This window comes from Amblyomma maculatum, chromosome 4 (genome assembly GCF_055883805.1).
Source record: "Amblyomma maculatum isolate TAMU_Amacu chromosome 4, ASM5588380v1, whole genome shotgun sequence".
Lineage (NCBI taxonomy): Eukaryota > Metazoa > Arthropoda > Arachnida > Ixodida > Ixodidae > Amblyomma > Amblyomma maculatum.
The window spans coordinates 135,237,977-135,255,819 of record NC_139347.1 but is presented as its reverse complement, the minus strand read 5'-3'; the positions used below and the strand labels follow the sequence as shown (position 1 = coordinate 135,255,819).

The following is a 17,843-nucleotide window of genomic DNA, read 5'->3' as shown; positions in this document are numbered from 1 at the left end:
AGGAGCCATAAACGGCAGCGGCAAAACAGGGTTCGAACCGGACCAGCCGGCAGGTAAATGAGGCCATGTATGTACTGCGCGACCCTGCACTGCTAAGGAAAGTAAACGTTCCGAAACTGTGTCCCGGAACTGACAGTGACAGTGAATCGCTGCGACACAGAGCACGACCAAATTAGAGAAAAGATGCGATCTCGACTTTGTCAAACATGGTATTCTCACTACTCCTCTCACCACTGGCTACTGCTAACCGCTATGTCGTGTATGTACACAGGCAGCCAGAGCAAAAACTTTGCCTATGACGATCGGAAAACAAGCTCTAAGCGCACATTTACTGCATCAAGACGATGAGAATGACACAGGCGGGTGAAAGAAATAAAATTTAGTCCACAGCACGGGGTCGTGAGCACGGAACTGTGGCGATGGAACAGACCCGAAGAAATTCGGGACAGCTCACCTGGAACAGAAGACCCATAACGAATAGCATAGCCACGCACGACACGATGTCGGCATGATTTTGAATGACGAACTCATGGCTGAAGATCGGAGGGTTCTTGGAACCCGTTCGACGTTTGAGCGCCATCGCTGCGATATGCTGGCCACCGCTACCGAGACGCGACGCTAAAAGGAAAGTGTAAACAGCGGCCGGCCCGAAAGAAAACTGCCAACCGGAAGCCACGTGGAAGGGGACCGCAGCGAATTCGAAACTGCAAGGACCGCAGAAGTTAGAAATTAAATAATAAAATTTGAGCTTTTTGCTAGTGGGTTTTGAAAAGAGGTGCTTGATTTAAAAATTATTATTTAGCGCGACGTGCCTTTCTTTCTGACCCTATTGCATCATAGGCGGCGATGCGTGACTGTGGTTCGTGGTCACGCCGTTGTCGATAAATGGAGCTGGGGAGCGTGAATTATTCGAAGCGCTTTAGCAAACGCGCGAGGTGATGAGTGTGGAACCGCACGTTCGAACCCGGGAGTGCCTCCAAATACCTGGGCTGCAATAAAAAGAAAACTTGATATCACAGCCTACCAGTGCGATCAGAAAAGAGCCACGATAAACACACACAGCGCCCTCAGGGGCTTGGCGCAACAAGGCTCGCTGCCTGTGCGTGTGGTACTGGGGACAAGCCCGACTTGCATGGCTGGAGTTTTTCACCGCAAAGAACATGGGCGTCGCGCCCGACCGACGGAAGTACGCCTGCGAAAGCAACCCTAGGATGTGAACGGCTAGACGCCACCAAGGTGAGCGCATTTGCTTTTATCGCCATTTTTCGCGACTGCTTTCAGTGCGTTTCCGCTGGTGGTGCCGATTCGCTCGTTTGTGTTTACAAACGTGCTTGATTAGGCCTAGCGCCTCTTTCGGCAACTCCAGAGAACACCTCCGCCACACAGCCTGATGCGCTCATTGGGCGGGCTCAGCTAGGCGGTTAGGCCGTTCGGGCTCTACTACCGTCGTGCTTGTGCGTTGCTTGGCCCGTGTCGCAGTAGCGTAAGGCTGGAGAAGAGCGTCGACGTTCCTCGGCGCCGTTTCGCGATGCTCCCATCCCTATCTCTTGAGGCTGCAAGAAGTAAGGAAGCACTGGCCAGGAGAAGGCACTGGGGGTTGCCGGTTGCGAAGTCACGTCTTATCTTTAGCGGGATTCGGTCGATCGATTCGGTCGGATTGCTCGGGAGGCCCGCCTTTTCTGCAGCCTTGCGTATCGCTGTGCACGCGCTCGTGCTGTCTCCATACCGCGCTTGGCTAGCGCAGGCAATCTCCCCGCCGCGGTTGCATTGGAGCCGACTACCCCTTTCAGCACTGGCGACTACTTTTGCTTTCGACCTTGGGAACTTCACAGATGCGCGATCGGCGCTGTGCTTCTGGCCTGTCGAGCAACTAGGACGCATTGCCGCCTTCTTGACACGCTTCCGAAGGCGCGGTAGTAGCGCGTGTTGTGGTTGGTGCGATCCGATGGAAAGCGTAGCCCAACACTGCCGTCGCCAGTTGCGTCGGGACGTTGTACGCTTGAGTTGGAACCATCGGCTACGCGGATTATTAGGCATTAGAAACACGTTGGCATGACACCAAAGAGCCCTTTTGATATTCAATTACAGTCTGCATGCGGTATAGCGCGCGCCTGTTGCCACCCACAAGACATCCAGAGGATGTCAGGACTCGTACGAGCACTTATAAATTTTCCCATCGCTCTCATTGAATTTAGCTTCACTCACTGTTATTGTTAAGCGCTACCTCAAATTTCTTTGCGAATTCGATGAATCCTGTCTGCATACAATGAACGAAGTCTGGTTTCATGCACACGCGCTCATTCGTCTGCATTTTCTAAGGGGAAGGCAAGCTGAGGAAATTTAAGGAACAGGTTGGTTTCTTAAGCAATGTGTGTTTTAACATCTAAGGTGAGCTTACACGAGGCCATTGATGAGCCAAATCACATAAATCGGGGCTAAACTTTACAAAAAAAAAAAAAAAAGAACAGGATCAAGCGAAGCAGTTTTATTGTAACTGCCAACTTGCAAATGTCCTTAGTCTTGCGATAAAAATATTTGTTGTGTCGGTGCATGAAAAAAAATAAAAAATTACATTCTACCCTGTTTTGAGAAAATTGGATGGCAAGGGGTTAGAGTTGGTAGGTGTTGCGTATATATAATACATGAGTATTCTGCTGAGCTTTTATTTTGCTAATGAAACTTTATCTACCAAACAGTTTTAATTTAATTTACATTAACTTAGCTGTTTGGCTGAGTTCCGAAATGGTGGCACTAATTCTGTCACAAAGAGAATTGGCGTTTCATACTTCATTCCCCTTTGACCCTCAGTGCCTACATTTTCACCTGCTTAACTGCATTGATCATGGTCGCAGGCCCTGCTCAGGTGCATAGCTTTTGATTTGCTGTCAGACGCTGACTGGTGGCAGCGGTTGCTGCTTACTGCTCACTGTGCAAGGTGTTCACCGGTGTTTTTAACTCTTTGGAGACCACCCCATAGGGCATTGTTCATACATGAACAGTGGCTTTGCACATGCTGCCAAGCACAAATTCTTGCCACTGATGCACGGCTCACCACCAAGAAGCTAATTTGAGATCTAAACTTTGTTTTGGTATTATTTGTTGTCTTTGTAGCAGACGCTGACACAAAAGATATTCCTGTATTCTATACGGTGACGGCTAAATCGAGAAACATGGCGTCAAGCTTACATCACACTGTGCCGAGAAACGGATGCAAGTCGCGTAATTCAGCTGCTTTGGCGGTAGATTTCCATTTTTTATCCAACAGGCTATCTGTGAAAAATAAGAAGAGTACTTTGAAATCCCAGGTTTCAGTCTGGACAGTAATTAGGTACGACTATCTGAAACGTCTACTAGTGGCTGGAAGTGGGCACAATTTCAGTTTCCGCTCGTTCTTGAATATGTACGCATCCTTGGTACATTCTCTCACTGCATGATCTCATTTTGAGGTGTTTCCAAAACCTGCCGTAACGATTGGCTGCCACTGGCTCACAATCACATTGAGGTTTAGCCTAGAAAATAACCTAGTGTGCACCTGAGTAAAGATGTGGGTGAGGCACTTGGAGCCGAAACGAAAAAATTTATACTTGCCGTGAAGTTTCCTTTTTTTTTTTTTTTTTCGGCCTAAGTGGTACAAGTCGTTAGTGAAAACACAAAAAAAAAGAAATATGCTTAGACTTGGATTTTGAAGAAAGCAACGCATACTCCTTCCAGCTTGTCGTGGTGTCCGAAGTGCACTCCAAGGGACGGGCTCAAGTTCATGGACTTCGTGATCTGCACGGCATTGTGAAGATACCTCTACTGAAGCTGTACTGAAATGGGGGAAGCATCTGTAGTGGTCCAAATACCTTGAAGCAGCTTTATTATGTTGCTGGCACTCCTGCATATTGCAGACATGAATTGTGCAAGCCAGCTGGTATGTGTTGCATTTTTCAGAGCATCAGCCAAGGGCAAAACTCTTTCAGCCACTTCAAACCAGGCTTTGAACACCACCTAGTTTTGATGAACAGATTTTCAGCTTTGATGCAATGCAGCAAAGCTACAGTCAGCCACTCTCTGCCAAACGCACCTACCATGAACCACACAGAAAAATAAAAAATGCAACAACTGTAAGTTGTGCAGATAGAGAAGGCCGAGCAACAAACATACATTTTTACAAGCTATTAGTGAAAACACAAATAAATATGCTTGGACTTGGATTTTGAAGAAAGCAATGCATGCTTCTTCCAGCTTTTCTTGGAAGTGCTCTTCAAGGGAGGTGCTCAAGCTCGTGAACTTCGTGATCAACACGGCATTGTGAAAATTTTCTTGTTAAAGCTGTACTGAAATGTGGGAAGCATCTGTAGGGGTTCGGGTGCCTTGAAGCCGCTTTATTGCGTTGCTGGCGCTCATGCATTGCAGGCCTTCTCTGAAGAAAAGAGCCCAAAAAATCATAAATGTAGTAAAAAAAAAGTCGCTGACTGGCACAAACATTTAAGTTACTCGCCATGGTACAAGAAAGTGACAGTTTTCAACTTTACTTTGCTGCAATGCCTGTACTAGTCACTTTATCCTGAGAAGACGATCCTGTGCTGTTTCGAAACCATAAACGCCCTCATCCATTTTCTCACTATGTGGTTGTCATCGTCTGTTTGTCCTCAGTGGCCAAGATGATTGGGGAGTGTAGTCAGGCTTTTTTCGGACTAGTTCAGGTGAAAGCGCAATGCCAAATGTCCAACCTGTCCGGCAAAGAAGAGGTGCCTGGTTCATGGTAGAGCGCAGACAGAGCAGAGGACAGATGTAGAGGGAGAGGCGCGGGGAGTAGGGCAGTCGAAGCTGTAACTTCTGCACCCCACATGAAGGCGAGAAGTCTTGAGAATTTTTATGTGAAGAAATGAACAATCCAAAGTTATTTTCACTCCTATATATTGACAAGCAAAAGAATAGTCAAAAGACGACACATATCCAGGGTTGCCAGGGTTGACAATGTTTAGCCAAATTGGTTACTTTTTGCAGTTGTAAAGCAGCAAAAATTTTAGGTTGGCAAGTTGGCTATTTCTGGTAACAATCTTTTGGTAATTAGTATAATGATATACTGTTGAGTTTTTGCAACACATAATTTCCACTTTAAAATTTAATTAGTTGCTATACGAAGATAAACAGTGACACTGACAGAGATTCTCACTGTTAATGGAGCTTGCCGATGGCATTGGCAAAGAGTGATTTATGGAACAGAACATCCAACAAGCTCCTGGTTGTCCTCAAAGCAAAGTTAGGATTGCACCTGAGGGGTGCCACTAGCTCTACATTTTGATGTGTCGCGTGAAGTAGCGCAAACGGTTAAAAGCAGTAGATGCACAGTTGAGGATGCTGATGTATGGGGTATGGGCTTTGTTTTAGTTCAAATGTTTGTTTTGTAAGGTGGTTTGGGATATTTTATTTGGTCAAAACCGTTGGTTTCTATTCGTTTCCATCCGCGAAAAGAATCAACTAATCTTATTAATAAATTTTTATACTAAGTTAAGATATGATGGATGGTATACTAAGTTATGATGGATGGTATAAGCCAGCCAGTATGTGCGGTGGCCTCTTCAGACCATCAACCTTATGCAAAACTTTCAGCCATCAGTCACTCTCTGCTAAATGTGCCCATAATAAACCACAAAAGAGCTAAAAATTGTGACAACTGTAAGCTGTGCAGAGAAGACCAAGCTAAAAACCAATATTTTTAGCAATTCAGCAATCTTCTTGCGAGAATGGCATGCCTTCACACGGAGCTTCACCACTTAACATATTAGATCACTAGTATTTTGGCCTCACTGCATTTCATTGCAGTTAGCAGAAAGGACATGCAATAACTTAACAACCTTAATTGGAACTGGGTTGCTGAGCAGTGAATGTAGGGACACAACAAGCGCATTTCAACTTCTTTACTCCAGGAAGCAAATACTCAGACATGTGTCCAAGAATAGTATTCTACCATCCTTGGTAATTTCAGTAGTGAATTTCAAGCCCATTCTATTTTGCCTGAATAGGGACCGGACAGCTGAACGGGTGGCGCCGCCTCTCGGCGCATCGCTCAATCGCCGGAATTGCCAGCGCATTGGAGAGTACTGTTTGTCGTTGTTTTGTGTGGAAATTGGAAATCCAAAGGTTTAGATGACATTGTGCATGAATATATCCTCAGGAGAGCAGAAAGTTGGGCTAGTTGTGTGAATATGTCCAGTGAAATGAAGTCTGGCCAAACAAGGCTGTCGAAACATGGTGCGTTGTTGGCTCCACTGGTAGCTACGCAAACTCGTCGGATGTTTTTAAGTCGATTCATTTCTACGGGTTTCCACAGAAGCATGAGTGGCGAGTGACCTAAGCATGGTTCTTTGAAAGGCAAAGGCACGAATCTACGTATTTGGTTACCGTGTGGTCATGGAAAGTGCCGAATTTTTTAAATTCCGCTTCTACCGGATGCTCTGTGCCTTCTGTTCCCCAGGCGTGACAGCATGAGAGTCTCGGAGTCGAAGCCGCACTCCTTCATCTGTAGTCACTTTATTGACAATTGGAAATCGAAGTAACCCAACAGCGTAGTTACAATGCTAGCATTTCCCCGCCTGTGTACAAGAAAACCCCAGCACGGGGAAAGAAAAGGCAGCTCCACCATCGTCATTTGGGCTGCGTTACGATCTTCAGTGATGGGCAGAGACAATGTTTGTGCAGATACTTTCGCTGACATAGTCAAAGATAATTTACATTTTTCTCATAACAGAAAGAGCAGATAGGAGACATGAGCAATTCCCATTACCGTGATCGTGTCCCTTTTCCTCTTTTCGTTTGTCAACCAATGAAAATGCGCTGAGAGCTCTGCGTTGATACTCTTAGAATTTGTTAACATTTGTTTGTGGCATGTCCATTTCGCCTAATAAAATTACTCATTTCACCACTCATTCAATACCGCATGGTCACAAAATCTGCTATCGGCTTCATATAAAAGTCGAACAAGAAAAAAAAATAGAATTTAATTTGTGGAAACGAGCATAAACATAGCATTTTTTTTTTAATTTCGAAGGCCGTGTAGCAGTTTTTTTTTTTCGCATTCACGTTGCACCTGACACGGCTTTACGCATTTTCTTAGCAGCGCTCATTTCCTGGCCCGCCTAAATACATGCGTTTTTTATTGACGTTTTAGTGAACGTGAGATTTCCTGATTGTGGCGTAGCAAGACGACCGTTTTACCTCTCAGAAATTGCTTCTATGGCCGATGTAAACAGATTTAGCGGCAGTCTGGCAAGCTGCAGTGACAAGGTTGTAAAAGGAATGGCTTTCAGTTATCCGGATAACTTTACGTGCAAATAGAAAACTACATGGTCATGTCCCCTCACACTCATCAGGTATCGAGGTCAGCTAGGTACCGGCCCTGCAAGTTCGTGGTACGCTGAGAAAGTAGACCACCTTAGCGAACGAGCCATCAGAGGGGATTCATTTAACAATAGAACGCTCTCTTAGTTGTCGGTGGCTTATCTTGCAATACATCACACTGTGTGTTGTTGTTTTTTTTTTCGATTGTATTTAACAGTTTGACAGTATTAGACTATTGCCTTCAGATGTTCAAGGCAGGTGCGGTCGATCGCATTGAACTTCCTGCGCTGAGAGAACGCTAGCAGGAAATCTAAATTTTTTTTCTTTTCACAACCTGCGCAGCATGTTGGGAGAAAGGCATGTGTAGTATAATATTTTCTAAGTCGTAGCAGCTCCGAAGTGTTCAACAAGAGCATTGTCATATATGCAAAAATGATGCTGAGGTGGTATTACTCATTTGGCTTATATTATGATTAAGTTTGATAGTCTCAAGGCCGGGTTCAGTGAGCTATTGGAGCGTAATTGTGCAGGATGTCCTGGAAGTATATGTGTGTTTGCTATTGCAACCATAAATAGGATCCTACTTTTGTCTTGCTTGTTTATTTTTCTCCTTTTACAGTTCTCGTTGCAAGGTTGAAACTGGAATGTCATTTGCTATTATTCTACTCTGAATCGTTTGAGCCTAACTATTACCAAAAAAGACAGGTGCAGCATCTTTTTCATTTTACATGAACGCTGACCATTACAACTACCACTACTACGGCGCCACGGCTACATGGCTCAGCGGTATTTGATCTTCAGGCAGGTTTCGACTAGACCTAATATAAGATGGACGCGCAGTGCAGGCGCAATTCCAGTCTTCGAAATTGCCTTAACAAGTGCCTAATGAAGGTGTTCCTAGCGCATGGTGAAATCACGCGCGCGGCATTTTCGAGTATATAACAGAAATACCATGCGCCGGGCGGTTTCAAAAAAAAACAAAAAAAAACACGCACGCCCTACCGAGAACGGCCCTTTTCTTTTTCAAGATTTCCCGGTCAATAAATACTCCTTGCGATTACTCAAGGCAGCTCAAAGCTCTCAAAGCCACACCGCAAAACGACGGGTAGGGACAGGCTCAAAAACGTCTCGCAGAACGGAAACGACTGCGCCGCTCAGCTGCCTCGGCATTCCGCTGTTTCGGCACTCCGCCGCGGGTGGCGCTGTTCCACCAAAGGCGACGGTGGCGCCATACAACGGGCGCCCGGTCCCTAACAGTTGTCTGATATCCATGGTTCAAAGTCAAGTGCATGAAAATTTACCATGTAAATCATCTACATAACGAAATATTTTTTTGAAAAAGTCTAAGGGAATTTTCCTTAATGGCTATATCTACATAACTAAAAAAATACTATATTACTAAGCACAGTTGCCACCATGACACTATGCAAACACCAGACTTTTGAATGTTAGGTTGCCCATTCCACACTACAACAGTAGATTTCAAATAGAACCACAGGAATTAATGAGGTTAATTTAATAGGATGCGGCATGTTTCGTTTGATATGTTTTTAGAAATCCTGTGGTGTGATATAAGAAAACAGCTAGTTGCAAAAATAAAGTGTTCAGTGAATAGACAAAACTAATGCGAAGTTCAAGCTGTCATTTTGCAGTTTTAGTCCAGTAGGGAAAAAAGAAGCTGAAGTGTCAGAACAGTAGTTAGACGGATATTTTCTACTGACCGTGTTAATAACAAGGTCTTGCTATGCATAATGCAGCTTTAATACTTGAAACATTTGGAGTAATGCATACTGTCGTTGCATGTGATCCACCAGCGTGCTCTCACAGGTACCAAACAGGCCATCCCACATATAAAGGAGGACTTTTTTAAAAAACATTCTACAAAGTTTCGGTTTCATTTCATTTTGTTTTCTGGGCTTCCATCAATAAACAGTTGCAGTCAACACGGTCATTAAGTCGACGGCAATAAAAATACACCTGCACTCATTGCTTTCGTCAAATTAAACTTCATCACTCCGCAGTGGCGAATGAGAATCTTCTGATTCATAGCACTTTTTGATGCGATGCAAATAATATTTTGATGTAATATTTTGATAGAACCCCTACAAATTTGTGGTTCAAAGGCATGTCACCAAAACAAGTCTGATGTAAGCAGACTGTGTTCACACTCCACATATTACTCTGCTGATGGCAGAGTGCCAAGCCACCACGCGATTGCCTGAAACAGATTCCGCATGTTGGGTAACTCTTCCTAATTTCTGCGACGAGTTAGAAAAAAGGAAAAGGACCGGAGCCGGGACTTTTTGTCAGATTTTAACATTAAGCACCGCCACACAGGGCAATATTTCAAAGTTTACAAGAATGCTGGGAGCGTGTAGATTGAGTTCCTGCAATTAAAAAATGCACTCAAAATTCTCTTTAGTGCATATTTAAGGAAAAAATATGAGAAATGCACAATTTGGTCAGGACAGTTTTAGGTCTGTTATTTGCAGCAGAAGTGCAAAGGAACAAGATAAATAGGAGAAAATAGTGTCGTATTGTGCATACATTTTTCGTATCAAATTTTATGTTATTATGGAAGACCAGTAGACAACATTGGAAATACCATTATCGTATCATTATCATGGCTAGACTATACCCACTGCAGAGTGAAGGCCTCTCCCATATTCCTCCAATTAACCTGGTCATGTGCTAGCTGCATCCACTTGACCCTGAAAAATTTTTTAACCTTATCTGCCGTATCTTACTTTCTGCTGCCCCCGACTACACTTTCCTTCAATAAGAATCCAATTTTTTAGCAACCGTCGGTTATCCTCCTTTCGCGCTACATGTCATGCCCCTTTCTTCTTGATTTCTACTAGATTGCCATTAACGCCTCATCGCGGTGGTGCTGTGATTAGGGTGCCCTACTGCTGTTGCTTTTCGATGGAGGCTAAAAGCAAGGCACCCATGTGCTATGCGTGTCAGTGCACGTTAAAGAATTCCAGGTGGTCGATATTTTCCGGAGCCCTCCACTACGGTATCTCTCATAACCTGAGTTGCTTTGTGATTGACTTTAAACCCCATAAACCAAACTAAACCAGAATGTCATTTGGAAGGGTAATTTATTTTATATGGTGTGATTGTGCAAGTAAAACACAATAGCCAAAATTGGGCCTCCTCGCCCCTTTTAAAAGTTTGCCATTCCCCCGGTACCTCTCTGAAGAATCCTGGTTCCCTGATGATCACCAAATAGCCTAAATTGGGCCTCCTCGCCCCTTTTAAAAGTTTGCCATTCCCACGGTTCCTCTCTGGAGAATCCTGGTTCCCTGATGATCACCAGTCGCATTGCTTGGATCCTTTGTTGCCAAAGCATGTCGCTCGCTCTCGCAGGTCCTCCAACACCAATGGTGGTATGGCGATGCCTTGTTCGCTCATCGCCCAATGGGAATAGAATGTTCTATTTCTCTGAGTAAGATGATATATATTCACTTGGTCATGCTGCGGCAGCCTTTGCTTTGTGTTGTGTCTATTATGAATGAACTCAAGAACCTAAAAATGGTTTCCATTGCGGTCTCCAATTACAATCAAACCAAACCAAATGTGACTTGACTATACTCCGTTTCATACATCAAGTTCAACACTGCCTAAGCTAGAGGTCTTGTTAGCGCTCCCCGCATCCGCGGGAAAAATAGTGCCTGCTCTTGACGAGAGGAAATAATAGTTGCTTTGTCTGCAAGCTTAATACATCTTGCATTTGCCATCAACTCCATAAAAAGCACTTATTTTAGGGAGAAAAGATCGATTCGGTGAATTTGTATGTTTTGTTTGCCGTTTTCGTTCATGTCGCTTTTTCCCTGCCCCGCAACCCTGCCAGCGGGTGCCCTCCATGCTGCGCAATGCAGCAACCTCGACTGCCTCTTCAGAGCGGGTTTTTTTTATCGTATCCGCACTGCGAAGATGTCCAGGCACGCGAAGCAAGTTATTGCAAACATGTATGCCCTGACACATCACTGTGCTGTCAAGAAATGTAGGGATGATAGAGGCTGTCTGCTTCAGCCACACATTCTTCGTTGATTAGTTTGTAAGGTTTAACGTCCCAAAGTGACTCGGGTTATGAGAGATGCCATAGTGAAGGACTGCAAAAATTTCAACCACCCGGGGTTCTTTAATGTGCACTGACATCGCCCAGCACACGGACGCCACTCCGTTCCGCTTCCATCAAAAGGCAACCGCCGGCAATCAGAATCGAATCTGGGCACAGTAGTCGGTCATCTTAACCACTGTACCACCGTGGCGAGTTCCTCGCATTCTTGAAAGACAGAGTTTTTCCGTCAATGACTGTTACATAATACAGGGGTTGGGGGCAATCTCTGTAAAAAAACTTTGATGTATATTCAACTTTTGCAGTAATTGTTATGGGTATTTGTTAAGGCTTGTTTTATTTTTAAAATCCTCTGTTCATCATGGCAAATGAATGAATTTTGGAAATAGTTCAGCTAACATAATTTTCATTGTCAACATGAGAACAAGTAGCTTTATCTGCAGTCATGGAAGCGTCTCGTTTCAGGAGGGTTAAAAAACAGTAGAGCAGTAATTGTGTTAGACAGTGTTCGTCATGTCAAGACACGCGATGGTAATGGCCATTTCCTACTATATCCATTGGTGCTCTCACATGAATCAACAAGACGTCCTGATAGCCTAGTATATTTTCTTTATAGCTTAGTTGCTATTGTCAGATAAGTGTAGATGCTGGGGCACCATTTTCAAGTTCAGCATTATGGGGATGTGTAAAAATGATGCTGAAAATCATTGTTCTTTTATACTTTATGAGGGACACAATGCAGCTGCGTAAAAGTACAGCTTGTGGTGCTGAGAATTGGAGCACATGCCTTGACACCCTGTCATGTTTCACTACTTGTACCATGCTTTTACTCCCATCGCTTTCAAAATAGCTACATTCGAAGTTACATGACGGAGAGGCCTTTGCCTTAGCTTAGTTAGGAGAGGTCTTAGCTAGGCACAGGTGTAGTAAGGCTACTAATGGTAATGATGTAATGTTTCCACCAGAGTAACATGGTTAACTTGCTGCAGCGGCCGTTTTTTGATGGAGGCGAAAAGCAAGGCGCCCGTGTGCTGCATGATATCAATGCACATTAACGAACCACAGGTGGTCGAAATTTCTGGGGACCTCTGCTACGGCACCTCTTGTACGTAGCCTGAGTCGCTTTGGAGCATTAAACCCCATAAATCAATATCAGTTAACATAGTTGACTTATGCGAGGATGTTACTGTAATGGGGAAAGGTGCTCCAGGGGGCACTGTTCAGATTTTTTACAGCCTGCTTCTTTGGTGCAAGTTCAGTGGTGCAGGTTGTTCAGTATTTAGGGAACCGTCCTCTTTATTCAACAGTAACTGACGCGACGAAAATGAATGTGGCAGTTTGAACGGTTTTTCTCCGTAAAATTGCAGAACAGGAAAAGCCACTTGCTAATGACGCACCCGGGGAGTTCTGTGAAGGGACCACAAATGGCTAATAGCTAACGAAACTTCTCAATATGCGAGATGGGGAGTTCTGTGAAGGTACCACATGGGGTTAATAGCTAAATAAACTTTCCAAAGTATGAGTTCAATTGATCTTTGCCATCTTCTTCTCTTTGAGTGGGAACTGCACAGAAGTTGCAATGTTCGAAGCATAGGCAAACAGAGTGCCGGCATGACTAGCAAGTTGACTGAGTGCTATGACTTTGTCACCATTGAGTATCGACTTGTGCAGTGCATATTTGCCTTTGGTACCTTCCTAAGAGAGTACTTGTCATTGGGTAAATTACTTCCTCTCACTCTGGGGAGTGCTTTTCAGTGGCAGGGCAATCTCCTGAATTGATGGGCCATTCATACGAGCAGTGAATGGATGCACTCTGTTTACCAGGTGGGGCATAATTTACTCAGAAAAAAAAAAAATAAATAGGATATCAAAATGCCTATTCTGTTGATGACCCTGAGTTTCATTTTGGGAAGGAGTGCTTGGCAGACATGAACAGTAGATAGGCATTGAAAATGAAGTAGAATGGCCACAGGAGGAGGGGCAGCATGCATGGGTAGTCATGCCTCGTTAACATGGACACTGGTTCTTGACCGGAACTGTCCCTAATGCAAGTCGTTTGATAAGTTATCTCAGAGAAAAAATATTCAGAAAAAGTGCTATGATTAAGGTCTGCTTTCTTGCATAGGGATGGTGAGGGAAATTTAAATTGGACATCATTTTAATAGCTACAGGCTTTTTATTAGAATCATCATAATCTTTAATATAGTGTGGTGCACCACGATACATTTGGGAATTTTCGATAAACTTGATGGCATCTCGTAATTGACTTCAGTACCACTGTTTACTTCCCGCGAACTGAACTGCTGCTACATATCAGCATTCAGTCAGCGGGATGTGGCTTTCTTTGTGACACAGGCTGCAGACAGTTTTCTTCACAGCCATTCATGCAATACTAAAAAATGATCAGATTCATAGACTCGGCCACTTTGCACTGGGAAGCATGAAAGCACACACAAAAAAAGAGCCAGCGGCTATTGAGGCCCATGTATTATTGTCGCGTAATATGAACAAGGATGAGAACAAAATGTTCAGTGCCCCAACCAGATGTTTCATTTTCTGCATTCTGTCATGCCATGTGCACATTTCTGTTGGGTTCTTCTAGTGTCCTGCATTCAACATGCAGGAAATGAAACACCTTGGTTGAGGCAATAGAGATATTAATGTCATCCCTATCCATATCAGTTTCCATAATGCTAAAGACAGTCAAAACATCTGGCCCAAGTCATGTTATGTTGTCTGTGTCAGCAGGAGTTGCAATAACGAAAAATGAAGAGAGAAACAAATAGTGCATTTGAGCAGCACACAAAATGTTACCATGAGAGAATTAATGCCTTTTGGGAGTGCTCGATCATTTCTTATACACTAGAACCTCTTTATAGTAAAGTCATTGGGACCGGCAAATATCTTTACTATAACAGGGTCTTTACTATATCAGTGGTTGGGGATAACATGGTCCTGAAGATGCCGTTTGGTAACTAAATGGCTACTTACTGAACACATTTTGTTGCCTAACGAAAAAAACTCGTATACTTTTACATCTCTCTCTTATTTCTCTTTGTCCCATAAAAATGTTTTGTTTACATTTTGTGGAAGTACTTCTGAAGCATGAGGGCAACGTGGCTAAGAATACAAGTGAGTTTGATTTCATGTGAAAACTTTGTTCATGCAAAACTTTGCATGAACACAGTGTCATCTGTTGTTTCTGCCTGTAAGAAGGCAATAGATGAGAAATGCACGCGGTAGTCAAGTGCTGCAAAACCGCACATGCCATGCCTCTAGTTGTTGCCAGTTCTGCCTCGTGCCGCACAGTGCTGTGAATGTTTGGTGGTTGTTTCTTCCCTTCCCTAATTATTGCTGCACTTTTACTCTCCTTTACTTTCTGAACGGATCGCACCGTCTTCTTTCCATGCTTGTAGGCAGCTTTACTTTTTTCTTTTCCTATGCGCTGCATACTTTCCCTCACGGCTCCAAGGCTTACGTAAAGTTGGCTTTTCCTGAGTGCTGTTAAGCTGAGTGGCAAAGCCATTTAAAAGAACTGTTTTCTTTTTTTTTTTTTTTTTTTTCGAACAAAAAAAATTGTCTCACAATTCTAGGTAGCACGTGTGCAGCGTCATTACGTGGGAAGTTGTTGCCGCGGCCAGCCGCTCTTTACTATAACCGTTTTTTATCAAATATGTCTTTATTATAAAGGGGGAAAATATACAGTCATTAATGGAAAGTGAACTGGGACTTCAGGTTGACTTTACTATATCAGAGTATATCCGAGTTTTTACTATATCAGAGTTTACTATTGCGGGGTTCTACTGTACTTTTTAGCTGTTTGCATGGAACAGCCTTTTGTAAAATCCAGGTTCACCAGGTTGGGAAAGAGTGAGAGGTGGCGGGGGGTGCGGACCATGAACTTCATGTGGTGGCTGCAGCTGTATCAACAGTGTACCATATCTTGGCATACTGAATACCACCAAACCAAAAAATAGGCGTGCTTGGTGCTCTGTGTGCTTTCACAATTACAGGTGTACAGTTCAGCGGTGATAATTTTGATGAGGAAAAAATGAACTTGAAACATTGTTCCTGCTTTTTAGTATTTTCTGCCAGTCTGCTGCCTCATTACACCTCTAGAAGCAATTTCTTTATTCTATTGCAATTTTTCTTATAGCCAAAAAGAGTGGGGTATGAATACATGCCACGTTTGAGCTCTTTTTACGAGGTACCATTGTTCCATCCTTTTTCTCTGCAAAACCAGTGGTAAACTGATCCAGTTTTCGGGGTTCGGGGCCATTATTAGTTCATTGTTGCCATTTTATGAATGTAAGCCATGCGTGCAGCTTGTTACACAAGGTCACTGCTTAGCTCTGATGGTCATATGAGGGATTTCACACTAGATAATATTTTGACATATATGCCCTGCATTGCTGGATGTTGAAGAAGGCAACGATCAGAAACAGTGACACAGAAGAAGAAAAAGTGGTAGCAACGATTGGTGCTAGAAGAAGGTTGACGCTGCTGTGCTTCTGTGTTTTATGTGTTGTTTCATCCTGGACTAACCTTCGTGGACTAGCCTTGCTACGTATCATTATTTCTTCTAAAGGAGGGCCAGTTGCAGTCTGGCTATTACTGAGACTGCTTGAAAAGGCTGGAAAGTAACTGCACAGGTTTTGAGCATTCACTGCTAGAATTTTTGCACCATTACTGCTTCGTCTTCTTCTCTACAGATGCCACAGTTGAATGGCTCCATGTGGGAGATTGTCTGCACCCATGACCTCTTCAGTGTTTTCATTGCTTCGGAGCTTGTTTCACTGCTGGCACAATTAGGACGTTTGGGGCATGTACAGGGTAGCCAACATTGGGCATTGTAGGTCTGTGCATAGCAATGTGCGTAGTGCTGTTTACCCTTCACTCACTGAACGGAAGCCTTCATTGAAGTACCTGCATAGATCGCCTTCTGCACCACATTGTAGGTGTACCAGACATAACAAAAATTGGAGCGAAATTGATGGTAGCGGCTTGTGACTGCAACACTCAGAAAATTTTAACATGAGGCAATCTTTGTTGCATTGAAATTGTTAATTTCAATCAAATTTTTGGATGGGTTGAAGCAGAGCAAAGTTTCCAGACAAAATAATATTAAGAGTAATTTGCTTGGTTTTCTTTAATTTCGTGCAGACTTGCTTTGTTGGGGAAGATCTTGCATGCTAAGTCAGAGCAGCGCGATCAATTGCGGCTTTAATAAAATTAATGCCTGCTCGTTTTATCCATAATATCTGAATGCATGCAAATGCATAGTGAGACATCTGGAGCAACTTCAGCGTTTGCCTTGTCCACATTTTACGGGAAGTGAAATTCATTTAGCTTCTTTTACAGTAAGTAAATAAACCTGGGCAGGACAGGCAGAAGGTGCTATGTGAATTTGACTGAGGCCTGTCCTCCCAAACTGTAACAAACAAAGCAGCTGTGGCACGAAATAATCTTGCAGTAAATGTAACTTCAATATGTACAGTGTTCATACTCGGGATCTGGTGAAATGTGCATGTGTGTTTGCATACACCTACATGAGCATTTCTTGATAAATATGTCACCGGCTATAATTCACTCTATCACTCTCTGCAACTTGCTGTGACAAATAGTGCCATTCATTAGTTGTCAGTTGTCCGGACCTTTTGCATTTAAAAAAAAATCAACACTGTCAATTCAATCAAAAGCAGTCTTGATGTGGTCATTTTGCAGTGTCAAGCTTGAAAAACGGTGATTGATTAGACCGTTGATTTACTGGAATGCACGGACGTTTTAAGCCTGCCTAGAAAATTTTTGATTACTTCTGTAATTTTTCTCCAGGCATGGCTGGTGCATTTACTCTGACCACCAAGGCCAGCAGATTTTAAATGTCTCTTAAATAAATGGCTGCTGCACACTGTACATCATGCACTTCTTGTCGAACACAGCCAGCATTCCGTTGAACCCATCAAAGTTTGCCAGCATTCTATAATTGTTTTACAGGGAAGGAAAGGCAGTATATGTCGCTCGCGGGATCCCGCTACTATCATCCTTATAGTAAACAAGGAGAATTATGATGTGCGTTTCACGATCCTGGACGTGGCGCAGTTCCTTAAAGTTTGGCTGGGGATCCGAGGGATGTTCAATTCCCAATGGAGATTTGATTTTTATTTTTCTGATGCCTTCATCAGGATGATTGACAAGTGGAATCTTGCGAAGTGGGACACTTCTCGCGGACGCTCGCTGCTAACGCACATACACGCTGGCGAGTCATGAGCCATTAAAGGCTTTCACTTTAATAAATTGATTTTCAGAAATTGAAACGTGCAGCAGCCTGACTTGTTTTTTTATACTCTCTCGAAATTTTATTGCTAAACTTTTCTAAGAACTATTCCAAAAAGGCTGTTTTGCTACTCATTGTAGTGATTGCATTGGTCAAAAA

General features: G+C 43.4%; 2 protein-coding genes across 5 annotated transcripts in view; one reads left to right on the top strand and one right to left on the bottom strand.

Moving 5' to 3' along the window:
• Positions 1–677, bottom strand: part of TRAM (translocating chain-associated membrane protein 1) — a 32,605-nt gene extending 31,928 nt beyond the window's left edge. The window contains exon 1 of one of the 2 annotated variants that reach the window (XR_014706769.1): positions 455–676. Coding sequence is in view for 1 of the 2 variants with exons in the window: in XM_084602538.1 (XP_084458664.1) it covers positions 455–580 (126 nt within the window). In the remaining variant the exon portion in view is untranslated. Of the gene's footprint in view, positions 1–454 lie in introns of both variants that reach the window. The other variant, XM_084602538.1, reaches the window with a different exon arrangement.
• A 148-nt stretch (positions 678–825) lies between these two features.
• The window catches only part of pps (protein partner of snf), a 127,733-nt gene continuing 110,715 nt past the window's right edge, over positions 826–17,843 (top strand). For all 3 annotated transcript variants that reach the window (XM_084602535.1, XM_084602534.1, XM_084602536.1), the window contains exon 1: positions 826–1,236. The gene's annotated coding sequence lies outside the window, so the exon portion shown is untranslated. The remainder of the gene's footprint in view (positions 1,237–17,843) is intronic.